This window comes from Camponotus vicinus, unplaced genomic scaffold (assembly GCF_025532165.1).
Source record: "Camponotus vicinus isolate PSW18456_S1 unplaced genomic scaffold, iyCamVici1.0 SCAF_3, whole genome shotgun sequence".
In the NCBI taxonomy this organism is placed as follows: domain Eukaryota; kingdom Metazoa; phylum Arthropoda; class Insecta; order Hymenoptera; family Formicidae; genus Camponotus; species Camponotus vicinus.
This window is the reverse complement of record NW_028141967.1, coordinates 12,922,084-12,936,521: the sequence shown is the minus strand read 5'-3', so window position 1 is coordinate 12,936,521 and position 14,438 is coordinate 12,922,084. Positions and strand designations below refer to the sequence as shown.

The 14,438-nt window shown below is 31.1% G+C and overlaps 1 protein-coding gene across 4 annotated transcripts in view; it reads left to right on the top strand.

Annotated features, from left to right (window-relative positions):
* The first annotated feature begins 9,111 nt into the window (after positions 1 to 9,111).
* Positions 9,112 to 14,438, top strand: part of Rempa (intraflagellar transport protein rempA) — a 53,780-nt gene continuing 48,453 nt past the window's right edge. For 2 of the 4 annotated variants that reach the window (XM_083094082.1, XM_083094079.1), the window contains exons 1-3: positions 9,499 to 9,815; positions 9,952 to 10,199; positions 10,542 to 10,860. In XM_083094082.1, the coding sequence (XP_082950208.1) occupies positions 9,552 to 9,815; positions 9,952 to 10,199; positions 10,542 to 10,860 (831 nt within the window). In that variant the 5' untranslated portion in view covers positions 9,499 to 9,551. Of the gene's footprint in view, positions 9,351 to 9,498; positions 9,816 to 9,951; positions 10,200 to 10,541; positions 10,861 to 14,438 lie in introns of those variants that run through there. The other 2 variants (XM_083094081.1, XM_083094080.1) reach the window with 2 other exon arrangements.

The following is a 14,438-nucleotide window of genomic DNA, read 5'->3' as shown; positions in this document are numbered from 1 at the left end:
TATCGACAGTACGAGAAAATATAGGGTGTGCGAAATAGTTCCAATTTCGAAAATGGGTGCGAGGGGCGTTGAAAGCAGTCTCGTAAAAGGGCAACAAGCACAGACATCTATACTATATACTAGACCGCTAACTTGCGTCAAATACATGTCCACGAAATTTATGTACTAAATTCTCACGCATGCGTAACGTTGGTGGACAGCAGTCACGTTTGTGATCGGTTGATGTTATGTACAATGTACATAAGTATGTAATTTGTGTATAAACTTACAGTTGAATATAAGTTATTTTTAAATAATATATAATGTTCTTCATTTTTAATTAAAATTTATTACAGCCTTTAAAGATAAAATATATCAAAATATATTTAAAAGGTATATGATATAATTAAAATCAAGATTAAAAATATATATAGAAGATTAAAAATATATAAAGATTAAAAATATATATATATATATAACATTTATATATATTTATATTTATTTTATTACAAAATTAAAAGTTTATAATGTAAAAAGTACAAGTTTTAAGGTGAAAACTTAAATATTAGCTGGCTACAAGTGTCCACCATATTAGTTTTCCACCAATATTACGCATGCGCGACCGCCATATTACATGGTTTTCGGGGACACATTTTATGTACAAAATCAATGGGAGTTAGCGATCTAGTTATAGTATAGATATCTGTGGCAACAAGTAAAACGCCAGCCTGGCCGCTCTCAGGTTTCTATTCGTATTAAGTTAGCCGGAAATTTTTCAGCCAACCAAAAATCTCCTTATGGAATCGTTTGTATTTCGTATGAAGATGTTTGAAGTGTGATTAAAAACGTTTGTGAGTAATTAGAATAATTATAAAAAATTAATCATTTTTACAGTATGTAGTTAGCCAACATAACTAAATATTAAAAATTCTCCTTATGAATCGTTTGTATTTCGTATGAAGAGTTTTGAAGTATAATTAAAAAGGTTTGTGAGTCATTCATTTAATTTTAATTAAATTTTTTTATATTGTGAAGTTAGCCGGAAGCTATATAAAATGGACGCCGTCCTGTGATTGGTCGATTTGCTTATGGTAAATACTAAAATTTTCTCATGTGTACTGACTTTAAGTGTAAGCAAAACGAGCAAATTTATCTCTTTTGTAACTTTTAATCCATGACTAATTTATTATTAATTCCGCATAATCGCATAATATATCATGGATCGTGGATAAGCGTAGATAATTGAAATATGTTTTTCTACCAATAAATAAGTAAATCTTTTATAATTGTTTTATAATGTAGTCATCATTCAGAAAATGATCACAATTTGTGATTATGTATTTAATTGTTATTTTATATTCGCTTTCAAATAATAAACTATATAATAATAAAATTTATATAAAAAGATGGTAATATATGTAATCCAATTAATTATAATTGACAAAATAATTTCTTGTGAAAAAATAAAAGTAAAAAATATAGAAGAATTTTTTTTATAGCTTGTATAAAAAATCAGTTTTATGCTAAGTATATTATAATTTTCTGGACTGTAGTAATATTTAATATATAATTTTTGCTATATAAATATATATTTCTGATATAAAATCTATTTCTACAGATAGTAAGATCGGCTGAGTTATGTCACAGAATATCAGAAGGCTTACATCAAAATGCGAGAGAGAGGAGATGGCATATATCAATATGAATCCATTGCTGATGTTGTAAGAGCAAAAATAGATATCTCTGTAGATTTTATTATTTTTGCATCCGAAAACTTGAAACAATTATAAAAGATTTACTTATTTATTGGTAGAAAAACATATTTCAATTATCTACGCTTATCCACGATCCATGATATATTATGCGATTATGCGGAATTAATAATAAATTAGTCATGGATTAAAAGTTACAAAAGAGATAAATTTGCTCGTTTTGCTTACACTTAAAGTCAGTACACATGAGAAAATTTTAGTATTTACCATAAGCAAATCGACCAATCACAGGACGGCGTCCATTTTATATAGCTTCCGGCTAACTTCACCATATAAAAAAATTTAATTAAAATTAAACGAATGACTCACAAACCTTTTTAATTATACTTCAAAACTCTTCATACGAAATACAAACGATTCATAAGGAGAATTTTTAATATTTAGTTATGTTGGCTAACTACATACTGTAAAAATGATTAATTTTTTATAATTATTCTAATTACTCACAAACGTTTTTAATCACACTTCAAACATCTTCATACGAAATACAAACGATTCCATAAGGAGATTTTTGGTTGGCTGAAAAATTTCCGGCTAACTTAATACGAATCAGGTTTCTCTCTGTTCGTACTAAATGTATGGTGTAAACAATGCCGTTTGAGTTGATACGATACGCATCGAGAAGGCGTATCGTATCAAAATAATACGCGTATCAAGCATATGTATGGCGCTGTAAACACTTGTGCATTAGAGACCCTCTAATCAGAGTCACGAAATAACGTCAATAAGGTTGGGTCGGCAACGCCATGTTTTTACTAAAAACGGAAATATTTATGGAAGGAAATAAATTTAATTTGAATAGTATTTGAAATAAATAATAAACAAATGACTAATAACTTAGATAAGATGATTAACGTCAAAAAATAATCTCGCAGAGAAATGAAGTATTGGTTGGATTTCAATTTTTTCGTCTCACATTTACTGCCCATTTTGCTCTTCGTTCTTTATCGCGTGGAAAAACTTTCATTACATATCCTTTTTCAGTTGAATTATTACAATTTAATGCGGAACAACCAGGCATGTTTGTAATTTTAAACTATTTAGTAAAAACATGGCGGCACCAATCAAAATTGGGGACGTTATTTCATGACTCTGATTAGAGGGTCTCTATTGTGCATCAAAGAACGAAGGATTATTTCTGACTGGTCGGCCATTTTTCGTTTATATAACATTACTGTGTATCACTTGCCGACTCTTCGTACTTTATTGCGTACTTTAGCTGGATTCCTTAAAGCGCGCGCATGTATTTATACATTTGATGTAAACGCAGTCGAATTAGGGCCTGAGCACAATGATGTCGTAACTGTTTCCGACAAAGTCGTATGCGTAAGTCGGAGACGTTAGTCAACGCACAAGGATTTTACGTAAACGTAGGTATCGCATAAAGCCGGTTATACAATAGCTGTCGTAAGTCGGGTGTCGTAAGAGTTGACCAATCGTATTCGATTATTCTTCTCTAAAATCAACTGTGATTGGTTAACTCTTACGACACCCGACTTACGACAGCTATTGTATAACCGGCTTTGGTCAACTCTTACGACACCCGACTTACGACAGCTATTGTATAATCGGCTTAAGGGCCTGAGCACAAAGATGTCGTAACTGTTTCCGACAAAGTCGTATGCGTAAGTCGGAGACGTTAGTCAACGCACAAGGATTTTACGTAAACGTAGGTATCGCATGACATGCAATACAAGATACGGCCTACGTTTACGTAAAATCCTTGTGCGTTGACTAACGTCTCCGACTTAGGGCCTGAGCAGAATGGCTGCCTTATAATTTTAAGACTATGTTTTATGCCTTAGGTCTTTGTCTTAAGTAACGCACAATACTGTGTGTTATGTCCCGATGTCTTATGTATACGCGAACGTTTGTAAGGCTATAGCACACAAATTCCATAGCCGTAACATTAAGACATACCATAAGGATTTAGCCAATAGGAGCGTAGCATAACATGTCAGCCAATAGCAATGGATCCATAAGCTGAAATTATAACTTTAAGCATAAGAGTAAAATTCGACCAATCAGAAGTCATTTTTAGATAGACGAAAAGAAACAAATTTTAAAAGTTTTAAGATATAGTTTTTCTATATACAATTATGTGGTACAAAAAACGTGTGATATAACCTAATTGTTTGATTTGATCTATATGGTTCATATAATTAATATTTAGATAAGTGGCTAAAGTTTATTCAATAAACTTTATTGAAATAAGAATAAAATAAAATATAAAAATATAAAATCAAATTAATATTGCATAATTACATATTATAATATATATATAACATAATTATATATTTTAAGGTGTTATTCATCAAAATTTTCTGTAATATAAATGAAAAATATTTTTTTAACGTTAATGATTAATATAAACATAAAATTAACTTCGGTATTCTCTTAAAAATATATTCGAAAAATATTGATAAAGAAAATAATGAAAAAATTAACACTTTGTTTATTTTGTAGCAATGGACGATATATGGGAAGATCCTGATTTTCTCCTAAAATTTATACAATGGAGTGCGTTGGTCATTATATGGAAAAAAAGACAACGTAGGCGGAGGAGGTGGTGGGTAAGACCTATAAATGTAAATAGGTCTTATCAAGGAGACTTTGAAGCTTTATCAAGAGTTAAAAGACGATACCGTAATGTTTTTTCGATATACAAGGATGACAGTGGATACTTTTTATACATTACTGGAAATGATAGCTCCAAAACTCCAGAAATGCAATTGGAGAGCTCTTTCTCCTGAATTACGTTTGTCTTCGACTCTTAGATATTTGGCGACTGGAGATCAAATATTATCAGTAGCATTAGCATACCGTATCGGAGAATCTACAGCATATAATATCATTAAAGAAACAACTAAAGCTATCGTGGAAGTTTTGTTTCATCAATTTGTATCACCTCCTGTAGAAGCAGATTATAGAAGATTTAGTGCAGGATTTCTTGATGAATGGAACTTTCCAAACTGTGTAGGAGCTATTGATGGCAAACATTGTATAATTCAGGCGCCTGCACGATCTGGTAGTTTATTTTTTAATTATTTTTTAAAAAAACGTTTAGTGTGGTATTGATGGCTGCATGCGATTATAAGTACAAATTTACTCTAATTGATATCGGAGCATACGGAAGTCAAAATGATGCTGGTGTATTTGCTGAATCTGAGTTTGGGAAATTATTAAAAGAAGAAAGATTGAATTTGCCAAAAGAAAGAGTAAAACTACCAGGAGATGATGAATCAACTAATTTTTTTTTTATTGGAGATGATGCATTTCCTTTGTCAAAAAATTTAATGAAACCTTATTCAGGTACAAACTTAGATGAAAAGAAAAGAATTTTCAATTATAGATTATCTCGTGCACGACGAACGATTGAAAATGCTTTCGGAATCTTAGTATCGCGTTGGAGAGTTCTGCGTCGACCCATATGCATGCATCCCAAGACTGCCGATATAATAATTTTGAGTACAGTATGCCTCCACAATTTCTTGAAAAGTATGGATGACCAACAAACTCCAATGAATAGATTTTACTGTCCTCCAAACTACGTTGATGGTGAAAATAACAATGGAGAAATTATAAATGGTGCTTGGCGAGAAATTAATGATATGCCTCTTCGAGATATGGTACCAACCAATGCTCGTCGAGCAACAATGGAAGCATATGCACAACGAGAAACGTTAGCGAATTATTTCTTGACTCCAGCCGGAGAAGTACCATGGCAACATGATTATGTACAAAGAGGGCAAAATCGTGATTAAATTTGAATACAAGTACAATGCACAATCAAGGCTGCTTTCGCGACAAAATCAAAATGATCCAGATTAAAATGATCTTGCGCTGTGATTCATCATTTTAATTTGGATCATTTTGATTTTGTCTTCAAAGTAGCCCAAGAAATGACTTATTTAATAGACATTAATGTTATATGTATGTGTATATTTTTGTTAAATATCTCGTACAATGTTTGATGAAATACATATCAATAACTTGCATGTTAAATACAATATTTAATTAATAATTTTATACTTAGGCAAATTTAATGACTAGCATTATTTGTACGTACGTTCCATACTTAGGCAAATTTAATGACTACCATTATTTGTACGTTCCATATAACACATACTAGATAGATAGATAAAGAAAATAATCAACAACATATTATTAACACATACTAGATAGATAGATAGAGAAAATAATCAACAACATATTATTAAATCTTTGGTATATAGAAATTAAGAACAAATAAAAGAAAAAATGTTTTTTTCAATGACATTATTGCACAAATGCTATAAAAATTTTTCGCAATATTTAAAAAAAATATATATTAATTTTTTTGTATGAAATAAGAAAAATTTGACAAAAATTTGACTTACTATATTAAGTTGTCCATAATATATCAATTATTTGTTTTTTCTTTTTTTTGCGCAATTCTTGTGGCATGTTTTGTAATTCTGCTGCTATGAAATCTGCAAATTTATCATCAACATCTTTAATGTTTTCAATTCTTGATTTTGTAACCAGATGAGAAGAATTATTTATTTTATCAGATAGTTGAGTAGTCAATGATAACAAAGTTTCTTCTATTTTATCTGACTGTGAAATTCGCTGTTTTTTTATAGGCGTAAAACATTTGTCATGATTTGCATTAGTTTCAGATAGTGTCTGTGTTTTAGATCCATGTGAAGATGTTATCGAAGACATGGATGGTCTTCTTTCTTCTAGTCTTTCTATTGTTGCAGGTATTTCAATGGATGTTGTTGTAGCTGTAGATGTACATGGTTGCTGAAGTGTTGACATAGACTTTCTAATACATGGATTTGTTGCACTAAACAATGAATGTTGTTGATTTCCATTTAAAGTCGAAGTTATAGAATCAGGAGGTGAAATCACTGCTGAAGCTGTTGAACTATTCTGCGAACTCTCAAAGCTCAGAATGTTTTGCGAACAACTCAGTATGTTTTCTTTATTGTTTGTTTCTTGTGATAGATTGCTGTATGTGCTGCAATGAAGAATGTTTAATTTTTAATAAGTCACTGTGATTGAGAATACACAAAAAGCAATGTTAAATGGACATATTTTCTTTTGGCTATATGTTTTTCGAAAAACTTCATACTGTCATATAGTGGCCATACTACTCGATTAGATATTCCACTTCCACTTCTTGTCTCATTTTGCCTTTGTTTTCTTTCCTTTGAATATTTTTCTCTTAAACGAGTCCATCGAACTTGACATTGGTTTACTAAAAAAATTATACAAATGTTAATTGAATCTTCCATTGAATAACTATTGCAATAAAAATATTCTGAATGTTAAAAAATTGATCTATCAAATTTAAACTACTCTTATTATAAACAAGTTTCGATTTCTCTCAAAAAATTAAAAATAAGATTAAAAATATTATTACTTTGATCAACATGAATAAAAAGAATATTTTAATGGTAAAAAATTCAGTAAAAATCAAATAAAATATTTACGTGATAAAAACATATTTACCTGATAATTGCATTATCTGAAATTTCAAGCCATGATTTTTCCTTGATTAATTGGTCTTTATAATCTTTTAAGGATTTGTCATAAAGATGAGGATAACCTTTTATCAAATCAATTAATAATACATCGTTTTCATAAATTATCGTGGTATCGAGTCCTTCATAATTTTTATTATTATCCCCTGAAATGGATTTATAGGACCTCATTGAAAAATTTTCTGAACAATAACTATTGTGGTCTCCCATATTTTAAATAATAAAACAGAGTTAAATATATATATATATACACAAAACAGTATTTCTCTCTCCTTTGCATTGATCAGATAGAACATAGATGTGCCACAATCATTTGAGCCACCATTTCAATACATCTACAAATTCCGTGTACGTAAAAATTTCAACCGATTGAAATTTTTCTTATGCTTAAGTTTTTAGTAATTTTCTGTTTCCTTAGCATATAAAATCTAAAACAACTATCTGATTGGTTCTTGAGCTTATGTTATGTATTATGGCTATGTTTTATGGATATCCGTGTGCTATAGCCTTAAGAAATAAACGTTCGCGTATACATAAGACTCGAGACCACGGTCTTAGGGCCTGAGCAGAATGGCTGCCTTATAATTTTAAGACTATGTTTTATGCCTTAAGTCTTTGTCTTAGGTAACGCACAATACTGTGCGTTATGTCTCGAGTCTTATGTATACGCAAACGTTTATTTCTTACAAATGTTCGCGTATACATAAGACTCGAGACATAACACACAGTATTGTGCGTTACCTAAGACAAAGACCTAAGGCATAAAACATAGTCTTAAAATTATAAGGCAGTCATTCTGCTCAGGCCTTACCGCTCAATGAGTACGTTTACACAGCAACGTTAATCTGGTTTAGTAACAATCGTAGTTATAACTCCCTAAAAGTGATGTTCGTTTATGCGTCGTCTACAATGAGATTTTAAGGAGACTTAAAGCGTAAGATTTAAGAAATTGACCAATCACAGTCGAGTATTCTCTTAATACTTGACTGTGATTGGTCAATTTCTTAAGTCTTACGCCTTAAGTCTCCTTAAAATCTCATTGTAGACGACGCTTAACACGCAAGGATTTATTCGCACATTACATAAAACATAGTCTTAAAATCTTAAGGCAGCCATTCTGCTTAGGCCCTTACATACAGGTCTGGAAACTCCGGTGGTGGGGGAGGTCTCACTTAGTGTGTCCGTTTTTCGGAAGTTCACGGCTTGCCTGCTAGGTTCGCTGCGATCTAGAAGTCATTTTAGACGTATGTTAGAGAGAGAACGACTACTGCCGTCTATCTCTGTCTCTCTCGCTCGTATTGCGACTTTTAGTCGAAAAACGGACACACTAAGTGAGACCTCCCCCACCACTAAAAAAGGCCTGAGTTTCCAGACCTGTATGTAAGACCGTGCTCGAGACATAACACACAGTATTGTGCGTTACCTAAGACAAAGACCTAAGGCATAAAACATAGTCTTAAAATTATAAGGCAGCCATTCTGCTCAGGCCCTTACGCATACGACTTTGTCGGAAACAGTTACGACATCTTTGTGTTCAGGCCCTAACATGCAATACAAGATACGGCCTACGTTTACGTAAAATCCTTGTGCGTTGACTAACGTCTCCGACTTAGGGCCTCCGCACAAGGTGTTCCGTATCGCATTACGTTACGTTAAGTATAGATCGTAAATTTAACTCCGTACGTAAAATTAAACTTCAGTCAACGCACAGAAGAAATCGTAAACGTAAAGACATGTCTTTACGTTACGATTTCTTCTGTGCGTTGACTGAAGTTTAATTTTACGTACGGAGTTAAATTTACGATCGATACTTAACGTAACGTAATGCGATACGGAACACCTTGTGCGGAGGCCCTTACGCATACGACTTTGTCGGAAACAGTTACAACATCTTTGTGCTCAGGCCCTTAAACGTTTGGTGCGCACGTAGACCTTTATCTGTAAGGTCTATGGGTGCGCATTACTTTTGATTCGCGTATCAAAAGACGTACGGTGTAAACCAGGCCTATGGTTCAATGCAACTAGTTCAATGCGTTTCCATGACATTGATAATATTATATGTGTACATGTATGTATATGTATATATGCGTACAAGTTGATTACTGTCAATGTAAAAAAATTTATTAAAATATTGACAAAGTATTTCAAAAGCAAATATATAATAATAAATTGTGTAATTTTATTTATATTGTTATATTTAATAAAAAATTGTAATTATAAATCTCATATTTATATATATAAATATATAATTTAATGTGATAAACACACAATGACCTTATATTTTGACATTCGAGTGCAAAATCCTGAAACTGCTTCAATAAATACATTTGTAACTTGGCATAATAACTATCCCTTGTTAGCTGTTTCTGCATATTCTCAAGACAAGGGTGGCTTTGTAACCATTTATGATGATCAAGGTGAACCTGTGCAAGACATTGAATCATCAGGACATATTGTGGCGCAAGTTACTGCACTTGCATGGCATCCTGAGAGGACATGGTTGGCAGCAGGATGGGAGAGCGGAGAGTTACGAGTTAATATCATAAATACTATAAACTGCAGAAAAAAAAAATTAGTTTTTTTTTATTAATCTCTGATTATCATTTCAATGAATTATTTTTTTAATTATTATAAGATAAAGGAAAGTGTTAAATTGTTAAGTATTATAGGTATGGCCCGGCGATACTGGGACTCAAGAATTCAGTGTAATAGTAACTCCTCATCGAGAGTCTATCACAATTCTGCAATGGAGTCAGTATGGTAGCCGTTTAGTATCTGCAGATACTGGTGGATCTATAGTTGGTTGGAAAATAGATTCCAGAGGACAACTTTTTATGACATTCCATCATGAATTGAAAGAGTCTTTTACACAAATCGCATTTAGAAAAAATCCTTCAAAGTCAACTATTGACATTAGGTATATAATATATATATCATCACATAATATAAATAATTAATATAAATCATCACATTTTTAAATAAATAAAATAAATTAAAAGATAATTGAATTTTTATATAGAATAGATTATATTTTTCTAATAATTATATATATATATATATATATATATATATATATAATTATTTAATATTATTAGAAAATATTATATTTTCCTGATATATTCCTAAAAATATTAAATATTTTTAAAAATATTGAAAAAAAATTTCCAAGTAAAAACCATGTAATTTAGATAAATAAATCCTCATTTATTAATTCAATTTTTTTTGCAGACTATTATTTTGAACGATTTATTTTTTACAGTGGTTTGGCAAAAGCAGCGGTGGCTGGTGATGAAAGAGCTTTAGACTTATTTAATTCATGGCGCCCAAGAACTGCTGCACCAACAACAGTTTCAACTCAACGAGACAATCATGCGTTCTACATTGGTACTGCAAATGGCATCATATACTTTGTTGATTCTCAGGGACAATGTAAGGAAGTTCTTAGTACTGATAGTGCAGCGTTATATTGCTTATTGTATCATCAGACTAGAGATTCTATCATCATCATGACGGAGGGATTAAATATTGGGCATTTTCAATCAGATTCAATCAGCGGAGAACTTACTGAATTGACAAAGGTACTAATTATATAATAATAAATATAAACATTTCATTTAGCTCAAAATAATAGAAATAATTAAATTTTATTTTTTAATAACTATGTATCTACAAGTGCTTTTGTGATAAAAGTACATCTACAAAAATATGTTTCTTATATAAATGATACAAGAAAAAATATGCAAATTGGAAATATATATATATATATATATATATATATATATATATATATACAGGGTGGACCATTTTAACTTTTAATGGAGAATAACTCGAAAACCAAGCCCGGGAGAGAAAAATGTTTCAGACAAAAGTTGTTTGGTTTCGAGGGGGCCATAAGATGGTATCATTGGTTTGACCTTGAAGAGTTATTTGAAGGTCACATGAAGGTCACCTTCAATTTCTTAAATGGAACCTATTATTTTTCATTGCATATTCTTGTAGCTTATCTCGAGAGCTTTCCAAAACACTATAATTAAGTACCTTTTCGTTAAGTACTTTTTGAGTTATGAGGCTTGAAATAATTTCTTAATTTTACATAAACCGTAAAATATCTTGTAAAATATTCATTTTTCGATTATCTTACCTTAATACTTTTACGTACAAAATAATGAGAGGAATCAATTGGTGTAAAGAAAACACATAATTGTTTTGAAAAAAAAAATGTAATTGTTAATTGCAAATTCAAACAACTTTTGCAACCATACAACTTTTGTCTGAAACATCTTTTTCTAAAATTAAAAATAAGAAAGTTATTTGGGGTGGGACATTAAAATGGGACACCCTGTATATACAAGGTGGATCATTTCAATGTTCCACCCCAAATATCTCTTTTCCTATGCAATACAAAAAAATGTTTCAGACAAAAGTTGTATGGCTTGAAGGGGGCCATAAGATGGTGTCATTTGTTTGACCTTGAAACACATAGTTGTTTCGAAGAAAAAATATGTAATTTGCAATTAACAATTACATATTTTTTCTTCGAAACAACTGCGTTTTCTTTACACCAATTGATTCCTCTCATTATTTTGTGCATAAAAGTATTAAGGTAAGATAATCGAAAAATGAATATTTTACAAGATATTTTACGGTTTATGTAAAATTAAGAAATTATTTCAAGCCTCATAACTCAAAAAGTACTTAACGAAAAGGTACTTAATTATAGTGTTTTGGAAAGCTCTCGAGATAAGCTACAAGAATATGCAATGAAAAATAGTAGGTTCCATTTAAGAAATTGAAGGTGACCTTTACGTGACCTTGAAGCAACTATTCAAGGTCAAACTAATGACACCTTATGTCCCCCTTGAAACCATACAACTTTTGTCTGAAACATTTTTTTTGTAAAAGGCGTAGAAGAGATATTTGAGGTGGGACATTAAAATGGCCCACCCTGTGTGTGTGTGTGTGTATATATATACAGGGTGTTCCATTTTACTTTGCCATCGAAATATCTCGTAAAGTCTAAAAAGTACGAAAAAATGTTTCAGACAAAAGTTGTATGGTTTCGAGGGGGACATAAGATGGTGCCATAAGTTTGACCTTCAAGAGTCAGCTGAAGGTCACGTGAAGGTCACCTCCAACTTAAAAAAAATGTAATTTACAATTAACAATTACATTTTTTTTCGAAACAATTATGTGTTTTCTTTACACCAATTGATTCTTTTCATTATTTTGTACATAAAAGTATTAAGGAAAGTTAATCAAAAATAAATATTTTACAAGATATTTTACGGTTTATGTAAAATTAAGAAATGACTTCAAGCCTCATAACTCGGAAAGTACTTAATGAAAACTAACTTAATTATAGTGTTTTGGAAAGTTCTCGAGATGAGCTATAAGAATATGCAAAAGCATATAGGGTGTCCCATTTAAAAAGTTGGAGGTGACCTTCACGTGACCTTGAGGTCACTCTTCAAACTAATGGCACCATCTTATGTCCCCCTCGAAACCATACAACTTTCGTCTGAAACATTTTTTCATATCTTTTAGACTTTACGAGATATTTCGATGGCAAAGTTAAAATGGAACACCCTGTACACAGGGTGTTCGGAAATTCAATCGACAAATTTTCAGAGATTGTCGGGGGCACCATAAGAATCATTTTTTGCAAATGAACCTGGGGTCGAAAACGTATTATTACATCGCTACGGCATACGGAGTGTTCGAAAGAGTCGGTACCTCGAAATATCACAAAAAATAGAAGTTTTACAAAAAATTGTTTCAAACAAAAGTTGTAGGGTGTAAAAAGGTCTATTTACTGGCGCCACGTGTTTGACCTTGGATGGTGTCGCCAAGGTCACGACAAGGCCACCTTGAATTTTTGAAATGGAAACCCTCCACTTTTTATTGCAAGGTGGCCTTGTCGTGACCTTGGCGACGCCATCCAAGGTCAAACACATGGCGCCAGTAAAATAGACCTTTTTACACCCTACAACTTTTGTTTGAAACAATTTTTTGTAAAACTTCTATTTTTTGTGATATTTCGAGGTCCCGACTCTTTCGAACACTCCGTATGCCGCACAGTGGTCCAGATTGTGAATTTAGCGGCTCAAAATTCGTACGCACGTGGGCGCGATATAAAATGCTTATGTAATCTGTTATTTTTCTGTTATTTTGCCAGAGAAAAAGGAATTTAAGAAAAATTTTGTTCGGAAATGGAATTATTGGTTGATGTTGTTCTTCAAGGCATTATTCATTTTACATTATAATATAAAACTTTATTATATATAAATTTTATTATATTATATATAAAAATAACTATATTTTAACTTATTAACTTATATATTATTAACTTGTATATAAAAAAATTATATTTTTAATAAATGATTTCTTGATATAATATATTGTGGTTTCAATGGTTCTTTATTGCGCAAAATTTGAAACAGATCGTTATATGTCAAATTGTTATTATTGTTAGTTACACTATTCATGGTGTCAGTATTTATATCTCTATAATAGAATAAATACACACAGAATATAATAATGAAAGATGTATATATATATATATATATATATATATATATATATATACAGAGTGAGCCATTTTAATTAACGCACGCAATTATTTCGGAAATAAAGCATTTTAGAGAAAAATGTTCCAGACAAAAGTTGTTTGGTTTCGAGGGGGCCATAAGATGGTATCATTGGTTTGACCTTGAAGAGTTATTTGAAGGTCACATGAAGGTCACCTTCAATTTCTTAAATGGAACCTACTATTTGTCATTGCATATTCTTGTAGCTTATCTCGATAGCTTTCCAAAACACTATAATTAAGTACCTTTTCGTTAAGTACTTTTTGAGTTATGAGGCTTGAAATAATTTCTTAATTTTACATAAACCGTAAAATATCTTGTAAAATATTCATTTTTCGATTATCTTACCTTAATACTTTTACGTACAAAATAATGAGAGGAATCAACTGGTGTAAAAAAAAACACATAGTTGTTTCGAAAAAAAAAATGTAATTTGCAATTAACAATTCCATATTTTTTCTTAAAAACAACTATGTGTTTTCTTTACACCAATTGATTCCTCTCATTATTTTGTACATAAAAGTATTAAGGTAAGATAATCGAAAAATGAATATTTTACAAGATATTTT